This window comes from Amblyomma americanum, chromosome 3, assembly GCF_052857255.1.
Source record: "Amblyomma americanum isolate KBUSLIRL-KWMA chromosome 3, ASM5285725v1, whole genome shotgun sequence".
NCBI classification, from domain to species: Eukaryota; Metazoa; Arthropoda; class Arachnida; order Ixodida; family Ixodidae; genus Amblyomma; species Amblyomma americanum.
Genome location: NC_135499.1, coordinates 127,337,264 through 127,363,273, shown reverse-complemented (window position 1 = coordinate 127,363,273; position 26,010 = coordinate 127,337,264). Strand labels below are relative to the sequence as shown.

Below are 26,010 nucleotides of genomic sequence, written 5' to 3'. Positions count from 1 at the left end.
GCTTTTTACATACCATAATCAACCCACATGTGAGCTAAAGGAAGCGTATTACATTGCAAAATCAATCCACACGCGCATTAACACCCCTTCAGTCACCCTAACAAGTCATGAAGTAGCTTTCCTTGATGACATTTGATTTTGTCTCGTGTATTTCTTCTTTCGTGCCGATGTTCACAGCATTGCCTTAGATCTCTTGTTGATGCGCGTGTGATCCGTTCCTGATTAAGTTTTTTGGTGCGACGTCATTGAACCTTTGTCTCTTGCTTCTTTGTTTTTTTTGCCTTTTTGTGTACATATTGCTGCTTTTTCCCAATAAACGTTCAGTTGCAAGTGAGCGCTTGTGTTGAGTTGTCGTCTTCTACTCTTCGTCTTCTTTTTTTTCGCTGGTTAACCATGAATGTCCTTTGACTGTGTGAGAGACATCTATCAATGAACATCTGCATTATTATTCAAACAAATATATAAATGGCTAATGATATAATCAGGGGTACAGGGACATACATTGAGAATACTTAATGGTATCTCAGCAGAATCTGCTTGAAATATGAATGATATAGGCCCTGAATATAAGCAGTGCAAATGTGTAAAGGAAAATTCTTGTGTTGCCTGAAAACTGCCGACGAGAATGTGTAATTAAGCACTCTCAAGCAACATAAACATTAGCTGCTCCCATACAATAGCATTAAGGCACCCGTTCTGCAGAAAATCCAACTTCATCAGTGTCGGTGTTGTGAAGCAACCTAAGCCATGTGACCTTGTGGCATAATCATAACATGCCCACCAAACTGTGAGCAAACTGATCACTGTGGCAGGTGGTAGTTAAATTATTGATTGGTCACGAGAGGTTGCTCACGAAGAGCAACATGAGTTGCACAAGCTCCACAGGTGGCAGCACTTGCCACCGTTTAACTGCTGGTAGTGGACTCCCAGGGTTCTATGAATGTAAGGTCGAGAAAGAATGCCCTATTCTGCACATATGGGCATTCACCGATTAATACTATCGTGTCATATCCTTACGGCAGATTATCACAATTACCCTTTATACATATATGGCTCAGAAGCACATTTATGTTAGCTGATGTGTTTGCACTTTCTTGCATTTTCCAATTAAAAATAATTTTTAAAAATACTTCTGTACCACCTCCAAGAAACAGTTTCTTTGCGTATAGCTGCAAAGATTTTTTTGTGGCTCGAAGTATCTGTAAAGCAAAGCATTGAAACTTTCAGGTTCTTTAGGTAATAAAGAAAACAACTTTTTGTATATTTTAGAATTTTAAAAATATTTTTATTTTAAGATATAAGCATAACATTGAAGTATTCAGCATAATTTTCACCAATGTTTGTATTGGAGGAATAAAATTTCACATTACTGCTCAATATTTCAATCTAAAATGCATACTATGTATAAAAATGGTGCATTCATTTAGCTTTAGTTTAGTGTGCTACTTGTTAAATGTAACTAACACAATTTCCAAGCAAATACAATAAAATGAACAAACAAAAAATGCATTTTTTTTTCCACGGTAAGAAAAGAATTGAGGCTGACGTAGGCCAAGACGATCTGGTGGGCACAACCGCACAGGGTACATTCTCTACAACGCCTACCCCCAGAAAGCAAAAGCAGGAATTTTCAGCCACAACGTAACTACTATACTGACAGTAAAGCCAACACTGACGCTGTTCACCTCCTGAGGAAGTTCCAGACACAGATGCCACTGTAAAGAAAAGTGACTGATCCTACTGCCCAGAAAAAAAAGAAAAACCAGTCGAGCCCACCGAGGACAGTCATCGTACCCACAGTAAGCCGCACTTCCTCTTCCTGCTTGTTGAGGCCATCATAGTAGAAGAGGTCAAATGTTTCGTCCCCAGGTGCAAGCGCCACGAATGACTTGGAGAACAGCACCGAGAAGTGGCTCTCACTGAGCACCATCCAGATCGGGTACTTGGGGTCCTTGTAGTACGAACCAACCTTGAAGCCACGAGACCGAGAGTGAAGAGGGCACTGCGTTATGTCCTATTCCTTGCCAATAATGCGCGCCTTACTTATGCTTCTACCTTCTACCGTGATGAAAATGTCAGCTTAAATGCACCTATGCTTTCACTTCCTCGCAATACTTCAGACCACCTCTAGCCAAAGTGCACGAGTTTTATTTCTGCAGCTTGCAACTGACTCATAAAAGGAAAGGTGCCTTTAAAGATAGCTTTAAAAAAAAAAGACATCTTTTAAAAGAACAAAATGCATGCAAGCAGGTTTCTCCAGGCTTTGAAAAACAAATTTAGAGTCTGATGGCAACCTTGGTAGAAAGTTTCAAAAACAAAGTGGTTTTATGTAGCTTTCTGAGGTAACTCATTTGTAGAGGGTGTTGTTTTGCTTTTTGGTTTTATAGCCGTTCTTTGTTTTGGCTCCACCATGCCGCGAGGTAAGGGTGACCCACTGCAAAGGGTGCAACCAGTGTACTCTTCTTTAAGCTTGGCTCAACAGCAGCCAGTTTCTTACAGAAGGCATTTGTTACTAAGACAAAGACATGTCTTGATGTTTAAGTAGAAAAAGTTCAAAAACAAAGTACAAACAAAATGAGAACAGACGAAATGTTTCACTGCAGGTTGCATGCAGGGCGTGAGCAATTTCTTGTTTTGACTAAGCTCCGTGTCGCATCTGTGGGCTACAGTGGTCAAGGTTTAGCAACGGGTGTGAAATGTCTGGATACTTTTTTATGAACTTTGCAGTACTTAGTTTTTGAAAAGGTGGGGTGAGAAATATCTATGCGATTGGTGGTGCCTTGAGATACTGTCTAAAATTGCTTAATGAACCCACTTGCATAATGAACCCACCCCTCACTTTTGTCATTGAGAATTTAGTTTTTTTTTTAACCTCAAGTAAAAAAAGTGCACCTGACCTTCAGGGCTGGTGTTCAGCATGTTTGCTTTATTTCACAGCGATTGGCTGGCGCTGTCGACTATCACAAAATCGTCGGATCGCGCCACAGTACAGTAAGCACCTATTGAAGCGAATGATGCTAAACACTGGTGACACAAATGCAGGTGATGCAGGGATGAAACTTGTAGACCGCGCGCTTCTGTTGATGACGGATGGACCAGTGGACGGACGAGCCAACAGGTGAGTGACCAGAGAAACAGACAGGCAGGTTTGCGGGCAGGCAAAAGGGCCAGCGTACGATAAGAAATTTCGACTCTTACAAAGAAATTTGTCGAAACATTTTTTCCCCTGAGTAAGGAACCCTCCCCAAAATTGATGTAAACTTTTGTGGAAAAATTGGGCTCATTACGGGAGTAAATACAACATTATACAGCTTTTAAGCTAATAAACAGCAAAGCTGAGGAAATTTCAGCTGTCACTAAACACATGCAGCGGGAGTACTGAGCGAGGAAGGCACACAGCCGGCCCTAACACTCACATAATGAACTTACATTAGTAAACAAATTATGATTCCTCCCCTCTCCCCCAAAAAAGTTCAATGCACTAACTGAGTTGTTATAAACGGTTTAATTTTCACGAGGACCTCAGTTTCATGTTTTTTACGAATCATGCACAACTCGCAAAAAATTTTTCCCGTGAATGATTTGGGAAAATTATTAACTTCTAATTTGACAAAAACAGTGAAGCCTAAAAAGAGCTCGTTGTTCATCTTACAAATTAACGTGGCCAGCTGGAAATCATGCTTACTCAAGGATACCTATGTCAATTCCTAACATAACGTTCTGCACAGTGCCTGCATCATTCGAGTTCACCTACACTTCAGGGGGTCATGCCACATGAATGGGCTTCATCACGCTTGCTCTTAGGCACAACATTACGTCCACTGCAGTTTGTCCTTGTTCCAATGCCCATCTTAGAAGAGCAGTGTACCAACATAACACTATCCCTTGTGGAAGTGGGGAGCACTATGGGGCCTGCCAATTCTGCTTCGTGAAATGTAGTGCCTACAAAGTATTCATAAACCATGACTTTAGCCGTATTCGTGAAATACTGAGCTCACGAAAAATAAGCCGTTTACTGTAAATTTTCTGTCAAATGAAATAGTCCTCGGCTCTACTAAATATCATTATAAAGGGCAGCTGCATCACTTTTTGAGATTCCACAATATTCAAGGATTCAAATCTATATAGGCCGTAGCTGTAAAGCATGCCCAGTTTTTGTTGTGCTAGCACTGTAATTGACGGTAAATCTAAGGCTTCCCCTCACAGCATTGGAGGAGTGTGGAGAAGCTCGGTAGTGACATTGTGGACGGGGAAATTTCAAATTTCCACTGCCTTCACCCACAACCAGCTGTGCACTTTCAGATGCCACTAAAAAACGGTCTGCAGACGCCGCTTTCGATACCATTTTTTTTCTTCTTCAAGGAAAGCATTTCTGAGTTGTAAATCTATCAGCACCATAGATGATATCATCATGTGCCTCCTGCCCGGTGCCGTGCGCTGCAGAGAACCCTGAATGCCACTGCAGTTTCAACCTGCAATTACGTCACCATTTCTAATGCTACCCCAAAAAGACTTTGCATGCTTTAACCGCAAGTTCCATAAACTCGATGCCTTTGAGCTGGCTGAATTCCAAAACCTCTTCAGTTGCTCTTTGCATTCAGGTTTACCTGCATATGTTCAAAAAATGAAAAAACAAGCCACAAGCGGCGACCTACCTCGCAAGATTTGTAGTGTTCGTAGAGGGAGAGTAAGCCAATGTTAGACTTTGTCGTGATGCCTCTGAGCACAGTTGTTTCTTCTCTGCCGAAACAGACATTGTTGTCAAAGACATTAGTGACTGCTTGGCCTACAAGCAGGAGATTGACCACTTCCTGCAAGATTTCCAGCAAGGTGTGAGAAAGGTCTTTTGTAAAACAGCCATGATGCCACTATGCTTACTAGTCACTAAGCTCTTGTACCTGGAAACAGCCTGTCACCACCTAGCTAGCAGTATTGGGTGTCGTCAACTTGGGTTTTGATTAACGTGTCATTGCTTCAACCATGATTACAATTTTTGAAGTGGTTATAGCAGTTACAGCCAACAGACCTGCATACAGTTGCAGACCAGCAATTACTGCATTAAATAGTCTGCTTTCCTGTGCACAATACCAAGTACCTCTAATTTCTTCATTCACTGCTAGCAAAAAAAGTGGAGAAAACACCTGTTTTGTAAATGTGCACCTAAAAACACTACCTCTTCAGTTCCCAGTAAGCTGCAGAATCTACACATTACAAACTTGTATGAACCTCAATGTTGTAATTAAAAATATCAAAATCAGTTTGTTGCCTGTGTAGATAGGAAAAGTAACCTGCTAACTTGCATTGCTACTGGCAGTGGCTCTGCAAGTCTATGCTAGAGAGCGATCTAACCAGAAAAGAAAGGAAACAGAAGCTATACAATACATTTTACTTTCTTATATGTACTGTTGCTTCAGGTTGCACTACCAACATCTCACTTGTACACTGCAGCCTCTGGCTATGAATGGATGGTCTGAGTGCATGTCACTGCCACCAAGTTGATGGCTCAGGTTTTTCTAGACAGTAAAATAAAAAGATCAGCTCTCCTTCCCTGCCTCCTTACTATGCAGTACATTTCCAGCAAACATGCTAGACATTAGCTGGTAAACCAGCAGAGCTAGTTAATTAATTTATACAGTAAAGACTGATCATTAATTGGAATAATAATGCCAACAACCACTCCTAGCAATTCACATCTCATGTACTCTCTTACAATGCGACTTTTCACTTAGTCCTGATGTGCATATTCTGAGGCAGCTCATAAATGCAGCAGCAGTTGAACTTGCTGCCAGAACTGTTAGGAGAAACAGAGGATTATTTACCTGGTTGCAATGGCTGTGCTTTCCAATAAGTGAGCTGTTCCTTTCATCCATTTCTTCGCGAATCCTGTCAATAGAAAGATCGAAAAGCCGAAAGAAAACACGCCTATCAGCACAGAAAAGCACAGAAATGCTGAAACAAGATCTGAGAATGTCAACAATTGTCAACAAGAAGAAAAAAAAACAGTAGTGTGAAACTTGCCTTTCCAGGCCGTGCGTCATTAGGACAGATATCAAGAAAGAAACGCAGCTTGAACAGTTTTCTTCCTGCAGCTGCGATAGGAAAAAGATGTTCTCCATGTCTTATATGTGCACACCCAATATAACTTAAAACATGACTGCAAACTGCATGGTGCCTGAATATACACAATGTGTATTGAGAGAGACCAAGGTTCCTTTACTTAGCAAAACTACATGCACAGCTTTTATAGACGCAGCTTCTATGCCAAGCCATAGGCATAATTTATTTATATAACCGATTTATTTATATAAACAATTTATATATATAAAGGCATAGTTTATTTATATAACTGATTTATTTATATAAACGTGTTCAGGAATATGCTTTAATTCTAATATTATATTGTGATGAGAGATTTCATCATTATGAAGTACTGCATCACAACTGATGCTGAAACAAACTCTGAACGACACCACTGTTTGCCTCCCTTACTCTTAGAGCATTTGCTTTTCCTTGTATTGAGAGTACTAAAAGTATTAAAGAAATAGGGCCCATTCTAGGCAACGAAAAAGGCAAGATAAGGCAGAGGCAAAACCTACTACTTCATGCATCCTTTTCAGCGACCCAGCACAAATATCACCTCTCAACATTCATCAACATTATTTCAGTTGGCACGATAGACTAAAATGCAGCCATAAGCTGTCTTCATGCAACCTATGCAGTCCACAACTCTGGAACCCTCACCTGTATGCTCACTTGTTCATACACTTTTTATGCAACTAATAAACTGCCTTTTATTTAATCCAATTAAATTTAAAATCATCAGCTGCAAGTGTTGAAGCCCTTCTTTCCATGATACCCAATAAATGAAGTGATCAGCCCACAGAAAGCACACTTACTTTGAATATACAGGAACTGTAATACTCCTGCAATGCCACCTTTGACGTGAATGTTGACAGAGTCAGCTGTCGTGTAAAAGAAAAAAAAAGACATGGTTTAAAGCACGCAGAGATGCACCAGACATCTGAAGTCACGCGATGTACAAGAGGGCTAACTCACAGTTTCTATGATACCGTCACTGGCCAGGATGTCATCAGTATGAGCCACGTTCACTCCGGTCGGACTGGGAAAGCAAAGTGAAGCCAGGTGAGTTACGCTCGAGAGAAACCGCTAGGAGTAAATAAAAGAGGGGCTGGCTCCCTTACTTTGCAACAATGGCCCTGCTTGAGTCACCTGCCTGCCACAGAATGAATGCCAGTGCCCTTGCCAAAGCAGCATTTCTTCTGGACACATCAACTTCAAAACCACTGCAAGGGTGACATTGCAAGGACTTATACCGGCACTTCACAACCAAACAGACATAACAAAGTTAACAGAATTGGCTAAACCGTCGATGGGAGAGACACATTTTTAACAAATCTGAGGACAGCTATAAATTAAGTTACGGTACGAAGCTCCCCTCCATCTACACACTACCCCTTCCCAACAGCAAGAAAGACTTTAAATTGCACTCTAATAACCTGTTGAATGAGATTCTGATACAGTGAGAACTTGCTCATCCTTAAACACAATGCAACGACAAAGTACATTTATTTGCATATTATTATAAGCCTGCCACAAGTTTAACATCTTTGAGACAAAGAGTGGATGCAAGCACTGGGTGCATGACATATGCTTGCTGAAGCCGAGTCTTTTTACCTTGGGTCAGCATTCTGTAGCCCTCCCTGGGGCCACAGCAGCTCTTTGATCATGTAGGCTTGCACTGCAGCAAGGACACCACATGGCCCTCCCTGAAGACAAGAAAAAAATAGGAGTAAACACAGAAGCTGCTTAATTAGTGAGATATCTGTCCCCACAAAAAAAGATCACAAAGAGCTTCATCTAGACCACGAGTGCTAAAGAAGGCTGAAGCTGAACAGATAGGTTGGTCAACACTGTAAGGCAGAAAGCACCTCAAGGGTGGTGGTGAGCAGCCTAACAACACAATTATGCTAGCGCTGTTAACTATTAGCATTTTTTTATTTGAAATGTTCTTAAAATGCTCTTAAAGGTTCTCTAAAGAGGATTCTGAGCTCGTCTTTTTATCGCGGGAACTCAATCTACACGCTCTGAGCATTCTTAGAAACTTCGACTTATAATCCTCTGCGAATGATTTCCTTATTAAATCGAATTAAACGTCCCAACTCCCACCTTTTTTAACTCACCTACGAAAGTAGGAGGAGTCAACCAACGTGTGGAGTGCCTTTCTGCCAGTCGACATCACTTTTATTTTGTTTTTTAGGCTTTCGCAAAGAAATAGTTTCAGTCGCAGACAACATAGCCACAAATTAGAATCAAGGAAACAAAAATACCCGTGAACTGTTTGCTTTGTGCATCACTCCACCAATGGCAGAGCAGCAAGCTGCCATGCGACTAGCTGAAAGGCATTCCACGCGTTGGTTGACTCCTAGTTTCGTAGGCGAGTTAAAAAAAAAGGTGGGAGCCAGAACGTTTCATTCGATTTAACAGAGAAATTGGCCGCACAAGACAATAATTCGAAGTTGCTAAGAATGCTTGGAGCGTGTAGACAGAGTTCCCGCGATAAAAAGACGAGCTCAGAATCCTCTTTAGTGCACCTTCAAATATATGGTTCGGTTCGATTATCATACAAAATGTTCCAAACCTTGTTAAAGATCAATCTACGACTACCCAAAACTTCCCATGTACTAATAGAAAACAGTGAAAGAAACTGCACCAAAGCTCAGCTCAGCAGCCCAGACAGTTATGTTTACTTTTCTGTGGCCCTCTTGCTAAAGCTGACACCTAAAACGTCACCCTTCAAACTAAACAAGGTACACCGAAATGAAGAAGAAAATCACCGCACCTTTTGCTAGGGCTCAGTGGTTATGGTGCTCGGCTGCTGACCCGAAGGATGCGGGTTCGATCCTGACCGCGGTGGTCGCATTTTAATGAAGGTGAAGTACTAGAGCCTGTGTACTGTGCGATGTTGGTGCACGTTAAAAAACCCCAGGCGGTGGAAATTATCTGCAACCCTTCACTACGGCATCCCTCATAGCCCAAGTCAGTTTGGGAAGTTAAAACGCCATAAACCCAAGCCCAAACCTTTTGCTAGAAATAAAAAAAACAATGAATACGAATTGACTAGTCTACACCAGATTATTGGAGCTATGAGAATCGGTTTATTTTCAGTGTGCCATGGCATCACACAATAACAGTTTCCAAATTCTCTTTGAAAAGCAAGTGAAAGGTCGCTGCGTATAACCCTAACATGTTGACATAACATCATGAGATACAGTACAAAGATCTGATATGGAATCATGTGATGAGATGATGTAATGTCACACGAATGATTATAAAAGTAATGTGCTGAAATTTAAAAAACAAAATTGAAACAAGTGAGTTAGATATGCGCAGAATATAAACGAGGTCTTGCACCTCTGATAAGGGCATTTCACAGAAACACAGCTGCTTCCTTCACATTAAAAACTTGTATGCAGGCTACAGGCTATGCCACACTATGCGCAATTTAAAATACAAATTTATCACTTCAGTGCTTGCTTACTGAACACTATTCACCCCCTAATGGACACATTTTTTTCAATTATGGTGCCAAAATGGTCATTCAGTACTCGCGCTGCCATCTGTCAGCAAACTAAAAAAATGCTTTGGATGGGCCCTACTCGCCTGAAACCGAACATAGTGTGGCAAAAAACACACAACAATGACTCGTAATAAGCCAGAAATGACAATAGGCCTATGACGAGCCTGATTTGTCTAAGTCCGCTATGTGTTTAAGATCCACTGGCACTAAAGCTATCCTGAAGAAAACTAACTTAACATTTTTTAAGATTCAGCAAACGAATCTCAATTCTCCAGTAGTAACTTATCAGTTGTCCCAATTACAAAGTTTAATACAATTTTATTTAACAAAATAATTTGTGAATGGAATCCAGGACATGCAAGAGGCAATGTATCGATGGGTGATGGCAAGGTTTGGTTCGCAGGGTTTAATGTCCCGAAGCTGCACATGGGCTATGAGAGAGGCCGTAGTAAAAGCTCGAGATTAACCGTTCAAGGCACTTTGCACACAATTGATTTGGCTTAAGGAGTTTAATGTCCCAAAGCAACTCGGGCTACGAGGGATGCTATTGTGGAGGGCTCCAGATAATTTCGACCGCTTGCGGTTCTTTAACCAGCACTGTGTACATTGAAAACTCACAGCATTTTCCCATAGTGTGCTCTAGCTAGAACTAATTTCTCCATGTCAGGCAAATTTAGCATCCTTCACCTAGCAAACAAGGCACATTTTTATGCCAACATGTGAATGCAGCAATAAATAATTTACAAAACTGTGAGCTTGGCAGCATGTCTTCTGCCATTTTCTTGCTGACAGACTTTGCCAACAGCACTAATAATTATTTATTTATTTGATTATGAATTCATTAATTAGGTCCTCAAAAGCCCCTTTTAAAGGGTATTACATGAGGGGTGGGCAGGGAGTATGGCAGTTATGACAAAAAATGGTTTTTGATGGCAGTCTTGAATTGTTGATGATCTTTTAAAGAAGCGATGTTGCCGGGAAGTGTTCCAGTTCAGGGCAGCACGAAAAAAAAAAAAGACTTTTGGAATGTTGTGGCATGGGCGTGCTGGGGGTAGACGGCTTTGGAATGGCTATGACAGGATAAACGATGGGCTGGACGGATGAACACGTTGACGGGTGGCAAGCTGTGAAAAACTTATGATAAAGAGAAAGGTGAGCTAGTTGGCGGCGAGATGCTAGACTACAAAGTTCAAGTTGGGATTTTAGTTGGGTTAGAATGGTGCGATAAGAGTATTTCGAAACAATGAATTATGAAGCACAATTCTGAACAGATTCCAGCAAATTAGATGGGTTAGTTTGGTGAAAATCGAATATAGAATGTGCGCACTCTAGTTTAGGTCTGAAAAGCGATACATAAGCGATTAGCTTGACTGACGGGGACGCTATGGCAATGTTACGTCGTAAGTAGCCCAGGACGCGATGGGTAGAGTTAGGTTAGCTATATGAGTAATATGGCTGGTCCAGGATAGGTCACTGGAGATTTCTTTTTCCGGATTTTTTTGCATCATGTGCATCTTTGACAAAAAATTATTCTATGATCCCCATGGTGTTGATTTCATGAATCCAGTGGTGGTCCAGCCATTTCAAGTTCTAGAGCAATTTTTGGAGCAGAAAAATATTCATTTTGGAGCACCTTTGTATCAGAACAATAATTGTGGAGCAACCCGGGAGCAGCATGAATGGAATAAAGGAGATATCTAGAAAAGAGTTTGTTACTAATGAGATCAGGTTCAGCCATGTGTAGCTAGCAAGGAAAAAAAAACATAAGAAAGGTGTTCACAAAAAAACAGAGACAAAACATTTCATTAATGCTGGCACTGTCCTGCATGCAAGTTCAGCCAAGCGTGCTTTGCTATAAGTGTAAAGGACACATTCAGTAGAACCATTTTTTTCATGTTGGCACTATCTCACTGCTTCTTGGAATTTTTTACAAATTCACCAAGCTCACGAAGCGAATCAGCAATGACAGAATTCCCTTGTTCCAACACAGCTTGACCTCGTTAGACCTGCTCCAATCTTTTGTTCTTCAACCCAGATGATACTTCGGCCCTCATCAGGGTTGACCAACATAATGCACCCGACATGATGCGCGAATATGAAGGAAGGAAAACTCGGGAAAGGCCCACACTATCCGAGCTGCATGCCAAAAAAATGTGCCGGAAGGCATGCGCTTTCGCAAGGACTACTGTGAGTCTTTGGCCGAAGGTGCAGCCAATGTAACACTATGCACAGCGGAGTCATCTGCTGCAATGCGTGCTACGCAAGCGCGCTGAGGCGGCGGCCGAGTAGGGGGAGACGGCTTCAAACAATGAGACAAACAACCACCTCTCCAGAGCGCTTTCCTTCCTTCATGTACGCGAATGAGCTGGCTGCTAAATTCTACCACAAGCCAGCCCACCAGCGCCCTGGGTTGCCAACTACAGAAACATTTTAGTAGGCTGCCAACTGAAAGCCTGAACGGTTACAAAAATAGTGGTTTTCCCGCGACAGTGTCTTCTTTTTGGCGCAGCTAAGGCGCAATATTAACCACTTTGCCGGTTTCGGAGCATACTGGCGCAGCAAAATGTAAATGTATCAGATTGGCGCAAATGGCGCAGCTGGAGCACCACTGTGAATCTTGCTGTTTCAATATTAGAGTTTCCAACTATTTCGAGAATTTGCCTTTTTTTTTTTTGCGTAAAAAAATTACCTATTGAAGATTAACAAGCTGGCTTTTTTGAGGCCTGGGTATGCTGTTTACGCTGAAAAATATTTGATTTATATCAAAATGATAAATGGCGCCTCAAAGTCAAAGGATAATTTACACCGTCTGGGTGTATTCAACCTGCACTGACATTGCACAGCACACACAGGCATGTTAGCATTTACCCTCCATTGAAATGCAGAAGCAAAGCAATATCTAAGTGCAATAGACGGGCGAGTGCAATACTCCTCCCCAATATATATATATATATAAAAAAAACTAGCTTCACACAGAATGTGATAGGCTACTGACAGAGAGAGCAACAATGTATCTTGACCATCATTTGCATGTCGAGGCAAATTTCACCCCCCGACAGCAACAAAAAGGATATGCTACCCCGGCTGTTCTATCCGAACGTCAGCTACTGCCGCACGCGTACATATAGTATACCCGCCAATAAAAAGAAAACACAGTCCAAAGAAAAAGTGCACATACCTTTTTTTGTAGCAGGCCATATGGGACAGCATTTGACTTGGTGAAAGTGAAGCCCTGGGATGCCCACTCCTCTCCAAATTTTCCAGTTCGTGATCCAAATAGCAGCTCCTTCAGTTCCTATATTTGAAGTGCCAGACTGTCATTACTCCAAACGCTGAATAATAATAAAACTCATGCCAACATATTCAGCACAAAGATGATTGCTAGGCCACCATTAACGGCCACTACATGTGAGGCTGAAATAATTCTGAAGAAAAATTATTTTTTTTTTGTGGTGGCTAAAGCTGCGTTACTATATTGAATATGAGCTGACACCATTTTTTTCTTCTCCAAGAAAAGTAATATGCAGTTGTCGCCAAACGAGATCAACTTGTTCAGTAAGGCTGTTCCCGACCTCTTTACTGTGGCTCCAGCTCTGTCCAGAAGCAGTCAGCATGTGCTGATATATATGAATACCACTGAACATTTGCGAAACCCCCAATTAGTTTCAAGTCTTTGCAGCGCTTATGTTGCTGGCCTTGGAGCCCGCTGTCTATGAGCTCCAAACAGAAATTACGGTGGTTTAATTGTAAACGACGAAGGTCAGTGTGATTACAGTAGCAGGCCATAAAGAAATGCATTCGTGAGTCGTGACATCAATTTTATGACTGGAAAAAGGAGAACAGAGCATTATACTCACCTTAAGTAGATGAAGCGCACAGAAAACAGCACACGGACAAAGAATAACACGAGACAGCACCTGTCTCATGTAATTCTTTGTCTGTGTGCTTCATCTAATTAAGCTATGCACCAACTTGCCTCAGAACATCTTCTACTATTATACTCACCGTAGCTTCCTGCCGTGTGATGGGCCTGAATGTGGCCTGTTGCTGCGGAGTGATCACAAGTGGGTCTATGTAGGTGTCCTGGTCAGTGAAATCACTCACTTCCACATCATTGTTCGTCTGGACAGGACCTTTTGGGGAGCTTTTGCCAGTGTATTCCCTGCTTTTATAATTTTTCGGACTTCCGGAGCCCCGCAACGGATTTGATTTCCTCCGAGTGGATTCCAGCCGTGGCGCACTCCGACTCCGCAGAAGGTATGACTTGGGTGACAGTGGAGATGAAGCCTACAAAGCAGTGCACAAAGATAAGTGAACACCTTTAAAAAGTGCGAGTTCCCTATGTAAAAGAGCACTGCACTGACTGCTCAGAATGTGTAACATCTTATCTGAATTCTGCAGATAGCACAAACTCGCATGGTCATATCACTAAAGCAGTGCAGATGTCGTTTCCTTAGCAAAACTCTGGCAACTAACAAGTACTGGGACCCTGCACCAGAAGAACGCAGAAGCTAACAGCTAAAACTGAGTGAAAATACAACTTAGCCACAGAGAATTAACTATCAGTTTCAATGCCTCTTTCACTATGTTGCTTTGATGTGCAACAATGCCCACTAATTATTTGCAACTTTCATTTTCAAGAAGATGTAACTAACAGCAGTTTTTCAACTGTCTGAAGAAACTTGCTTTTCAAAGTTTACAAATGGATGTTGAAAGTATTCATTAGCAGAAATCTAAGCAAACAATAGTGAAAACACAGGAAGGTGATATATACGAGCTCATTTAGTTGAAAGTTTTTTCTGAAACTCGGAAGTTAGGACAGTGAAACCACAATAACGTCATAAACATCGTTCCTGCTGGGTAAGCACTGCATAGATAAAAAAAAAAGTACTTTACATGAAAGCTTTAGGGACCAAAACCTGAATCCTGACTATGGCATGGCTGTCTCCGTCAGAGTGCAGGAACAATATAATCATGTGGACAAGTACAGGGCAGTTCAATTGTGGGCCATTCCACGCCAAACGTCCCAGACGTTGCGCTCGACCATCTCCAATTTGTTCAAAAAAATTGATGGAAACTTATCATAATGTGCATAATCAAAGCCTGAAATACTTTTGCCGAACAAAATTTATTCATGAGGTTAGGGCAGTTTGAATATTTATAAAAGTTGAGAAACCATGCACTGCTCAATAATTAATAAAAAATTATAATTTCTAGAAAACACTTCACAATTGTATTCACTGACGTTTGCACAGATTCTGGCTTTCAATATAATTCGGAGCATGCAGCTTTATACAGCATCAATATTTTTTAAAAATCGATAGAAAGTATGAAAATGTACCATTTTTGCAATTTTTTGTTTTAAATATCAACATGCTCTCGGAAATTCGGAAATATTTGTTTTGTTTCTCTAGATGTATAGTATCTATAACAAATTTTACAGGTGAAGAAACTACGTACATCGAAGTAAAAAAAAATAAAGTTGCAAAAAGTGCGTCTTGAGGCAAAAACACTCGATAATTTCACCCTGAGGTGGTCCAAGTAAAAATACAAACAAAGTGGGTTACGCAGAGCAGTTTACTGCCTTTCATTTTTGAAACTTTTATCAAGGCAATTCTTGTTTAAAGCGAGAAAAGAATTTTTAAGTTGAGCTCTCGCGCCACAAGTTGCGTCGTCTCTTAAAACCTCTTCACCGCAGAACACGACACCCGGCATATCACGATACTTATGGCCAGATAACTTCATTTTGCCGTCGTTCGCTGTCGTGCATTTTTAGGGCTGGAGCTAAAGAAGATATCGCATGACATTCGGCGGATGGTATGTAATAAACGAGATCATTTTCGCTCTCGAAGTTCGAACAGACCCGCTTTGGTGCAGGGCAGCCAAGAGAACAAAAACAAGAGTATTCGGCGTGCTGTCTTGTATCGACCACGAGGAAGGATGACCAGCTAGCGTGGCAGGTGTATCACAACTTTGTGGCACATGGTGGAGCCATTTTCTGAATGTGACATTAAACATAAAAAGACACTTACTTGATCATCGGTCGTAACTTCATAAAAAAAACATTGCTGAAATCCCAACAAATTTACAGTAATTCTGAAAAATGTGATGTTCCAAAATGCTCGGCATGCTTTCACTCTTCAGAGAGTTGTGTGTGTGAGTGGTTTGGGAAGGGGAGGTAGGTGAAGACAAGTGTGTGAATGCGCGTTCGTGCACGTGTTTCGTGCTTTATGGGTATTCTGTCTTTTGGTTGGGTGCGTCGTCAAGGGCAGGTGTTTTCAGGCATGCATGTGAGATGCAACAAGGGTCGCCAAGAGCACTTGTACGTTTTGTTTATATGCAACGTCACTTTAGGTGCTATGCGCTTTCTCTTTTTTCTAAAACAGGAAGGGGGGGGAGGTACAACTGAAATAAAAAGTAACTAGTAACTTTTTTTTTTCGACCAAAAAGGTGGGGGTCTTTTTCCCTGTGCAAGAGTCGGCGAGCGCGTTGGGCCTCGAAGTTGTGGTCCCGATTTCAAAGGAATGGCCAAGGCTCAAACACGAAACGGCTCCCCCCCCCGACTTTTCTTGGAAGGGAGACTTTTGCATGTGTTCATCTCTTCTGTGTGTTTGTGTGTTTGACTGAGAGTATTTATGTGTTTCTAACTGCGAGTGTCGACACAGACCAAAACAGGCTTTGTGTGGCCAAGAGACGGAGCGTCACACGGGTGAGGCCAGTGTGTGTGCAAGCGCATGCGCGAGCTGTGTGTTAAGTGGAACAATGTTTCTAAGATGTGTGTAATCAGGGCACTGTACAATCTGTATATATTGAACTTCAATATTCTTAACTGCACCTTGTAGTCTGCCTTTCTATTTATATATATATTCATTCCTTCTACCTAAGTTACTCAAATAAACTAACACTTGTAGCTGAAAGCTGTGCTGCAATATTACCTATGAAAAAAAAAATGATAGATAAAGTGAGTGCTGCATTCCCACTTAATTTGTAGACAGACTTTATAACAAATATAGGTAGCCTGTGCTTGATCTACCATGGCACATACCTAGAAAGCCAGAAGAAAACAGGCCTTCCAGTAATATGTTGCTCCTTTTCAAGATCCCATGATTAATTTTTTACACGTTCAGAAACTGAGCACTGACACAGAACAAACAGCCCAAAGAACTTCCTTGAATGGGCAGAAGACATCCTTAGAAATGCTTACCTCGTGGTTAGAGTGCTGTGTTCTTGGCAAAGCAACGTCTAACTCCTGCCATGTTTCTGTCTGGAGATTAGGAAGCGCAGAAGCCCTGGGCGAGTGCAGAGTGTGGGCAGTTTTGGCTGGTATCTCTCCCCCGTGCAATCCTCTGGCTGCCAATTTCCGTTCAGCACTACGTGCTGACAGGGCATTCTGAAGCGTTGATCTCGTGAACACATAGGAGCTGCTGCCTGCAAAATTTCCTGCATCATAATGCCACGAATCAGGGCCTTGCTGCTTAGCTATGGGGGTATAGATGGATGCTAAAAGCATTTCCTACAAGCAAGGTGGTGGCAGGTGCCACCAAGCTATAGATTTTTTGCATTTTCTAAACATTTTTGTCAACCTTAACTGACACACCTTTAAAATTCTCTTTTGTTTATAAATTCCATTAAATTTTAGGCTGCAGAAAATATAACTCTAATATTCGTCTTTTTATGCTACAGTGCTGCTTTTTCAGTCGCCAGTCCTGCTACCATTTTTTTACAAATTCTTCCGCAGATGTATTCACGTTACCTTCATCAACCCCAATCCTTAGGCCCTCAGGCTTGCTGACCATGCCTGTATTATCAACATCTGGGTATATACTGCTACACCTTAATGATCTATGCACAATTTTATCTTCAGATTTACCTCATACTACAAATAAATCTCAATGTCGGGCTTATCATTCGCTTCTGTAACACCTTCAAGAAAAAATTTGAAACAAGTGTAATCTTAATGGCCTTCCACTGAAACCTTGACATATATATTACAATTACAATACATTATGGCTGGCTTGTGCAAGCAGTGATGGCCACACAATTGCAAAACAAGACACTACACGCAACATACTCCTAAGACTACTTCCCTTGAACATAAATATTAATGAACCCTCCACCCCCAGTGAAAACCTTATCAGTTTATGGATATGAAATTTGCTTCACCCCCCTCCCTAAGTGAAAAACTATAATTGAAAAGTGGGGAATAATTGTCTAAGCTTGATTACTGGCCAATTCCTCTGACTAAAACCAGAAATAACCAACAGCTGCCAGTTGGAAATGGACAAGCAAGCCATCAGAACTGGTTAATATTTTTGATACAGGTTGAAAATGAAACTGAGACTCTTTGTAAGATATTCAGGTGTTCATAATTGTACACTATAAGTGTGTAGCTAGTGCATAGAAATGCACTCATCTATATCCAGGATTTAGTCTGTTTGCAAGATTTAGTCCGTTGGCAAGATTTAGTCCCTTCTTGCATAATGTTTCTGCTTCAGTTGGTTACTTTTTACTTTAGAATTCGATCTTCACATATCTCCAGATGTTCAATACTAAATTACTGAGTATCAATTCTTCATTTAGATGCAACAAAAGAAAAAAAAATACTCCTGCATGCTCCATAATATAGTCAGTAATATTGCTCCACTTTTAATCTTGCAATATACACGACTACTTCCCAGAGCTTTGGTCCACGTTAGGCGAAACACCCTATACATCAATATGGTTGCACTCAATAGCAATAGCAGGTTGCACTGAAAGAACTGTTTGCCAAATCAGATTTTCTCTCCTTAACTATTACAATTATTTTGTCGCACATATTACCAATCTCCTTCGTAGCACTTCTGTATCGGTGCAAGGCCTACCTGCTCTGTGCACTGCAAGAACACTAATTCAGCATCATAGAGGTCGTTTTTAATGCACAAGTGCCTCGCAGCAAGAAGTCGTTAGCATGGACAATGCTTCACACAGTGATGGCAAAAGACTTATGGTCAGCACCTGTGTTTTGGCCTCTTGATTCTAAAACACACTTTCCAAATTTATCTTCAGATTAAGCCAAGAAATAGATAACTAATGTCAAAAGAGCTTTAACGTCACAGCTGACCAAAAACACCTCTCCCGAATAGGCACAAGATAGCCACTAATTTTCGTGCGCATTATTCAGCTTTCTGCAGGAAAATGTACATTCTCTACAAGCAAATTTCTGGGTAGTAATTGGGTTTAACCTGGTTTTTAAGAAATTTGAATTCAGCAAAATCGTGTTTTACCCGAGAACAAAGGGCTCTAAGTACAGCGTGCTCTCCTTATGCTTTTAAAAGTAGGAAACGCATGTAGCATTTCTTAATTGACCTTAACCTAACAAATGATGCTCCTCAAACTAAGCCTCTGCCCAAAAGAAGCCATGCTTATTTATAAGACGTGGTGGTGCTTGCAAACCACAAAGAAATAAAGAGAGCATTTTTGTGGCCTTTAAGTTTGTGACTATAATAATACTGTTAAGACCAAGCAGGACAAAAAACTTAAGTATAACCTTAAAACTTGTTTCTAGCTTAACAACCCATGAAAAACAAGACACACACAAAACAGCACAAATACAAAATTCAAAGAAAGTCTACCTGAGCACTGCCTTACGGCCAGCTGGAACAAAAAAATATTTGCAAGCTATAAAACCAATGTAGTTAAGAAAAAAAAAGTGGCAGAGTTTGAAAGTAGTTAAACCGAGTAGATGTCTGAAAAGCATGTGTTTAGCCTGGTTGGCTCTTGGTTTTGCTTTGCTGGATTGTCGGCACGTCTGGCGACGATTGTTAGACTCAGGTTAAGCTCTGAACAAAGTTAAGCTGATCTGATCTCTTCACACCAGAGATGGAGCTTGATGAAGACGACGATGTGGAATGCACACTGCGAGAATGTGTTGCAGTTAACACCATGCGCCATCGGCTGCGGCGAGAACATAGTGCCTTCGTGCAGTGGCCAGCGAAGCTGATCTGTTCGCCCGCCACAGGTTCGAAACCCAGCCGCGGCATTTATTTTATTTCTGCACCCTCAAGGTCATGCCAGCCACAAGACTCTTGGTTGGGTTTGAGCCCGTTCAGTAGTGCTTTCACTCTAAAAGTCAGCCTGCTTTGGTGCTGAACACATGGGAATCAGCAGACTAGGGTAGTTCCTCTTGAAGCTGAGCTAACTATGATGCTTAGAATACAGCAGTGTGAATTTAAAATGAACAACAATTTAAAGTGGAAGCAATACCGGTACAGCCACGCTGCATGGCTGCACTAAGATAGGTGCTTGCTACAATTATTCTCTCACTGGAAATCTATTCCACCCAGGAGATTCCCAGGATGAAAATAAACTAAAATGTGACTGAGGTACAAGCACACTAGAATCGGCGCACCTTGGTTACTTTTTCTCGAGGCAAAATAATGCAGTGATACTGACCACCATACTTTTCGGCCAAGTGATCTGCATCAATCTTGTCTCCTTCGCCGTCGTGCAATACTAGCTCGCGCTTCAGAGCCTCCTCCATCCGCTGGATCGCAGAGTTCGTGAGCCTGGTGGGGCCCCTGTACTGCTGCGACTTGGAGATGAGGCGGTGGACGGACTCGATGTCGTTCCTCGGCGGACGGCGCACGATGAAGCCCCCAGGCTCGCGCCTGCCCCTCGCCGACTGCGGTCGGTCCGTGTCCGCAGCGGTCCTGACGGGCAGCGCGCCTTCGAGGGAACTCAGGGAGTCGCTGCTTTCCGAGTTCGCCTCCTTCGCAGCCGCCGCGGGAATGTAATTGTTGTTCCTGATGTTCATCTCCACGTGCCTCGTGCTGGTGCCGCTAGCGCTAGGGATCGAATTCGATTTCGAACCCTGCTTGGACTTGACGCTCCTCTTCTGAAGCCTTTCGAAGATCAGCATTTCGAGAAGCGCTCGGAAACGCGGATTTCTTTCCTGCAGATCAAATGAATCGCGAAACATGTCTTACTGACCCCGGAAATGGTGACAGGTGCGTAGTGTGAGCCAGTCATATGATGACAGAACCAGTTTTTTTAGCGCAGTAGGGACCTTGATCGGTTAGGTATTAATTCAAACGTTTTGATGGCGACGCATCTATGTGAAGGGATTATTTACGAGGGATTAACTGACAGTCAATTCAAATAAAGGAAAGTAAATAAAAACGGTGGAATGACCCGATACATGGCCAGCAACTGCATTTTAACGTTTAAATTTTTTATCCAACGACACGCGAGACTGTTAAACGACATGAAATAACGGACGATGTTCTGCTGCGCGACCTCCATGCTGTGTCATTGAGGGCAGTGATCGCGCAGTAGAACTCAATTTACACCGCTTACGTTGAGCGTAGCATTACATCACTTAAATGCCTCACCTTGTTGTCTCGAACGAGTCGTTCCATAAAAACAGCTTTGATTAGCTGATCCCTGGCTTTAAAGCAGCCTTTGTTCCGGGGGAACTCCTCGTCCATTTTTGCCAGCGTGTCCTTCAGTCCCTACATCAACGAGCAGACAGGCGATTACACCAAATGGCACTGCAGAAATGTCCTGACAAAGCGATCAGGACGAGTGAGGCCAGGAAACACTGCACTAGCTACAGGCGAAAACCGGCCATCACCACCAGGCTGGTAGCTAAGGAAACGTCAACAAACTGGCCCCTACCTTTCGGGACAGATATTCGCGCACGATGCAGCAAGATACGTCTTCCACGCATCCTGCTTGGGCGCTGGAAGCTCCGTAAGCAGAGTCCGTTTCGATCATGTTTCTAGGATCTCACCTTACCAACACAATATTCGAACATTTCCCGACATTTAAAACTGCGCGACTGCGCTACATTTGTTTACTGCGCAAGGCGGGCCCTGCCGGCAGTGAAACATACCACTTAAATTTTCGATATCGAAACACAAAAAAATTAAATTCTACGTTATTTAAAAATCAAGCGCTCTAAAAAATTATTACATTGCTTTGTTATTTGTTGCGCGTAAATTTAGCGGGTTAGGTAGAACGTTTTCCATCATGCCTTCCAGTGAAATCGGCCGTTTCGGGTCACGTGACAACCGCCATTGCGGTAGAGTAGTGTGGCGTTGGTGGTGTGCGCGTTGTGATATGTGCGTTTGTGGTCTGTGCATTTAGACTGCGGTTGGAGCTTGAAACCACCCTGTCTGGAGTAATGCCATGTGAAACACGCACGGGACAAAAATATACGGTGAGTCCGACGATGTCCACTGCGACCACTTTGCGGACGGACGAAAAAACTGCTTCTTCGGGACATGCTGAGAAAGTTAGCGCGTCGCTTCAAAAATCGATAAGCTTCCGCGATGTCCTTTTAACAATGAAATGAGTGAAGCGTATGGTGCACGGAGCGTGGCGGCAGCTCTCACATCTGACTCGTGCTCGTGGGTTTTGTTTTCAGCGCAGCGATCGGCCCGTGGCGGCGTCCGATCACCACTTTGCGCTCGCTCGTGCCTGTGCCTCACGATTCTTGAGGACATCGCGGGGTTACGCGCGAAACACCGTGCTCTAGTTTCGCAGGACATTTCACTGCACCGAATTTGGCTCTCCATTAACGCGTGCATGGACAGACATCCGCGTGCAGACCTGCCGGCACGAGAGCGGAAGAGATGCCTTTGCGGTGTTTGTGTTTTCTTCCCGTCATTAGTGGCACGCCGCCGCACTCTTTCAAAGCACGGAATGTCAGAATGTACGACAGGTGCTTTCTGGGTTGTGAACGAGCTTCGAGCAGCAGTAGCGCGAGACAAAAAAAAAAAAAGTGGCGCATTTAGAGGGTTACCCCGTGAACCGGCGTTCAGACCGCGTTCTGATTGTAAAGCCACGTTCATGCGAGTTCCGAAACGTCCACAGCGGTCCCGGAAGCGCACGTGCGGCAGTACCTGGTTGCGAGCCCGGTTTATTTTGGTGAAACCTAGTTTTTGATGCTGCCTGTCGATGTGTGTCCAGACCTTGAGATGCGTTTGCTGAATGAACACGTGGACTGAGATCATATTCAATTGTTGCAGCACTGCTGCTGCTTTTCTCTCTTTTTCTCGCCCCCCCCCCCCCCGCCCCCCTCCCCCCCTAGTGGGTTTGACAAACGAGCGCTTCCGTCATGCATTTCATTTCCTTGCCGTGCCACTGATGTTTGTAGCGTGCTGCTTTTGATCAATTTGACGCTCACATACGGTACGCGGCGCAACGGTGCTGAATTTTGGCAGCTTGCCTGAAGTGTTTAGATTGTAATAATTTCAGCTGTTCGGGAGTACGCTGAGTTTGCACATATGGCAGAACGGGTGTAAAATATTAAATTAATTCGTGTCCAGGGCGAATATGCAATTAGAGCACTAACGGAATTAGAGCACTGAGAGTTGTGGACAGTGGCGCGAAAGCTGCCTACATAGATAAATCATTAATACTGGGAGTTTAATGCACGCCAGGAGTTTAAATAAAACCCTTTTTACGGAAAATGGTGACTTCTGCATTCAGTTCATATATTTTTTCTTGCTTTGCCTGACGGCCGCACCGTCTTCGCATGAGTGACTGGTTGTCGCCAATGTCTCGTCGTTTGCGTTGTCGCCTCGAATTTGAAGCACTGCTTGTGTTGTTCAATGAGGAGGCACTAGAGCTGTGTTATTTCTTTTGTGCGCTATTGTTATTGGCGTTTTTCATGTGGTTCCCAGCCTAGGGTTCTTTTTTGAAAGAGGAGAGACACCAAATTTCAGTTGTATTTTTAAAGTGATGCGCAGCGCATTAGAAAACATAGACAGCCACGCGAATTGTGCCAACTACGGTAAATAATTTATAATTGATTTTTTTTTTCTTTCGTGCTGTTTCGGTTTCAACAGGCAAACGACGGCAGTGGTCATGGTGTAAGAATAAAATATTCTTGCACCGTGTCAGTGGTGTGAAATACGCGTACAAGTCACGTGAGGCATACAAAAACTGGAGTATGGTTGTTGCTTTGTTCGTTTAAATTCACATCGACTCATACGCAAGCCTGCCGAAAAGTTTGAATGATAGAAATGAACAAGCAGCGATTATGCCTCACGTGACCTCGTATCGCCTGTGACGTCACAACCGTCGTTCAGCTTTTGAAACCAAAACGACACGGGGAAAAAATTCAGTTATACATTATTCAGCTGGCGTATGTGTATTCTACGTCGTGACTCATGTACACGATTGCCCTGCGCATTAATCCAATGAAAAAAAAAAAATTGCATCCTAAAATTTGGTGTTCCTTTTAATAAAGTTCACACTCGTTTTCTTCGCTGTATGTTTCAGGTAGTACCGTTGTGTGTGCGATGGATAAATATGTAAATCATAGCTTCGCGAAAACAGGTAATGTGATACGCTGCAACAATATCCAGGGAAAGCGGTGGGCCGGCCCATTTGTCGCACATTCTGTCGCTGCGTAAAGCCGGTCGGAAACAATGAATGGCGTAAGAGCTGCAGAACTTCATGAATTTCCACCCCACATCCGACGTCATTTGATCCTTGCATTCCTACTGGTCAGCCTCCAGTCGTGTTTGAATTGCCAACAAGCCCCACAGCCGGAACGTGAAAAGCAGCCAAGCTCCGCTGCTGGGACGTAGGTGCTGAAAAACGCCTTCCCGGGTCATTCTGCGGACATTTAGTGCTTTGTGCAGTACAGAACGGACCGCATTATGGTCTATGTGCCCGTGCTGCGACGGAGGAAATCACCTGGAAGCACTGAACGGAACGTGCTGCCTTACAGAATGTTATCAGAGACCAAGTAACGTCCATACCCCGCCGAATGCTCCTTTCCTCAGTGAACGCTAGGCGGCCGCATAGTCCTTGTATTTAAAACTGTGCTGAGAGTCGACGGGAAGAGGTTTCGAAAAATCGAATGATGTCGGTGTGAACACAACGCTAGAGCGTTGCCCGCGAAGTGGTCATGCTCGCTTGCGTCACCTCGCTCTATAGTCCGAAGGCCACGAGTCCAGTCTCGTGGATCTTTCGTGGACCTTGACTTGTTACCCGTCCGCCTTTCACTTGTGGACCATGGCCGGATGTGCGTACGTAGTACGTGCGAGCCAATAGTCCAGTGTATGCCTCGCTCGCGGCCTTACCCACGACAGAATGAAGATATATGCCACCTGCAGTGTTCCTGGGTGCGGACGAAGAGCGCTGCAAAAGTACTCAGTCCAAGTTCTCCGGATAGGCCGCCTGGTGTGCCCTGATACATTTGAGTGATTGGCCTGCTATCAGTATAGGTGTTGCTTGATAAGTGTTCAGTTCTGTGCAGTTCCGTGTATTCTTTATGGTGTGGTTCCAGTTAAGGCGAGAAAGAGAACGCGAACCCGTGTCTAAAGGCCGCGCAATTGTGGCGGTTCGGAAGAGGTTGGTTGATTCTTGTTATTCGTGATGACGTAGCAGTAAAAAGTAGACCAGAGAGAAAAACAACGTAAAGTAACCAAGCGAACACTATGGACCGTTGGGCTATATGAGCTGCGTTTGGAGGTCATGGGGAACGTGCTCTTCATGTAGCGCTGTGCAGTTTCTGAGGTCACTGAGCCGCTAACTCCTGTCGGGATCGCTGTTCGTGACCGCCCTTGTTGCTGCCTAATCATATTTCCTGACCATTTGGCAGCGTTCGTGATAGTCTCACCTGCAGTGGCTGATTTGCATTTGCGGGCACAGAACAGTGTCAAGGCTTTTTTTTTTTTTTCCAGTTCAGTTTATCTCTCTCTCTCTCTCTCTCTCACACACTCTTTTCCCGGCTTGACGACCGTTCAAACGGTGTGAACAGCCAAACTACCGGACCTGAGATGTAAGCGTTCACACAGCATTGTCGGAGCATTGCGCTCCGATTCTTGCGACATTTAGTGTGTTTCGTTGTCGTTTCGGGCAACGAAAGACTGCCTCATGCCGGCGCCGTTTGAGTAAAAGAAGTAGGACGGAAGACAGGTTACAGTCTTCCTGGGGACTTCTGAGTAGTTATGCCATTATTGACTGCGTCGCCGTTTCATGTAGGTGACGTTGCCCGACCACTGGACTGGAAGCTGTTATCCGGGATAGAGAGGATTTGTTGAAGGAAAGCTCTCGTCTGTCGTCTTGTGTGTTTCTTCTCTGTCTTCGTCTAAGTTTTGCGCTAACTTCTTCTATATTAAAGCTGGGAGGTCGGCCTGATGAGTGCATATCTGGGCTGCCATAGAACATAGGGGAAAGGGACAAAGGAGAAGGTATAAGCAGGTGAATGGTGGAAGTAATACCGACAGAAGGGACATATGCACGAAGAGGAAGTCCGGTGGGCGACTACGTAAGTCGCAAACGTTTTAAACCGCAACGCTTTTGGAAACACGGTCTTCGTGCTGATACCGCCGTGGCTAATATACCTGTCGAGCAGAGCCCGAGGACGTGGCTTCAGGACGTCGAGACCGTGTGCAGCGCTCATCGTCGAAGCG

The 26,010-nt window shown here is 43.2% G+C and overlaps 2 protein-coding genes across 4 annotated transcripts in view; one reads left to right on the top strand and one right to left on the bottom strand.

The window, feature by feature from the left end:
• Positions 1-21,458, bottom strand: part of LOC144124896 (putative ubiquitin carboxyl-terminal hydrolase MINDY-4) — a 29,048-nt gene extending 7,590 nt beyond the window's left edge. The window contains exons 1-14 of one of the 2 annotated variants that reach the window (XR_013313314.1): positions 21,254-21,458; positions 20,968-21,087; positions 20,030-20,528; positions 16,803-17,038; positions 13,604-13,885; positions 12,777-12,893; positions 7,696-7,787; positions 7,203-7,304; positions 7,057-7,120; positions 6,897-6,962; positions 6,019-6,089; positions 5,820-5,883; positions 4,656-4,740; positions 1,795-1,969 (exon numbers count right to left, since the gene is read on the bottom strand). Coding sequence is in view for 1 of the 2 variants with exons in the window: in XM_077657840.1 (XP_077513966.1) it covers positions 1,795-1,969; positions 4,656-4,811; positions 5,820-5,883; positions 6,019-6,089; positions 6,897-6,962; positions 7,057-7,120; positions 7,203-7,304; positions 7,696-7,787; positions 12,777-12,893; positions 13,604-13,885; positions 16,803-17,038; positions 20,030-20,528; positions 20,968-21,087; positions 21,254-21,352 (2,143 nt within the window). In the remaining variant the exon portion in view is untranslated. Of the gene's footprint in view, positions 1-1,794; positions 1,970-4,655; positions 4,812-5,819; positions 5,884-6,018; positions 6,090-6,896; positions 6,963-7,056; positions 7,121-7,202; positions 7,305-7,695; positions 7,788-12,776; positions 12,894-13,603; positions 13,886-16,802; positions 17,039-20,029; positions 20,529-20,967; positions 21,088-21,253 lie in introns of both variants that reach the window. The other variant, XM_077657840.1, reaches the window with a different exon arrangement.
• Positions 21,459-21,636: 178 nt separating this feature from the next.
• Ptpmeg (protein tyrosine phosphatase Meg) overlaps positions 21,637-26,010 on the top strand; it is a 267,518-nt gene continuing 263,144 nt past the window's right edge. The window contains exon 1 of one of the 2 annotated variants that reach the window (XM_077657837.1): positions 21,637-21,797. The gene's annotated coding sequence lies outside the window, so the exon portion shown is untranslated. The remainder of the gene's footprint in view (positions 21,798-26,010) is intronic. The other variant, XM_077657839.1, reaches the window with a different exon arrangement.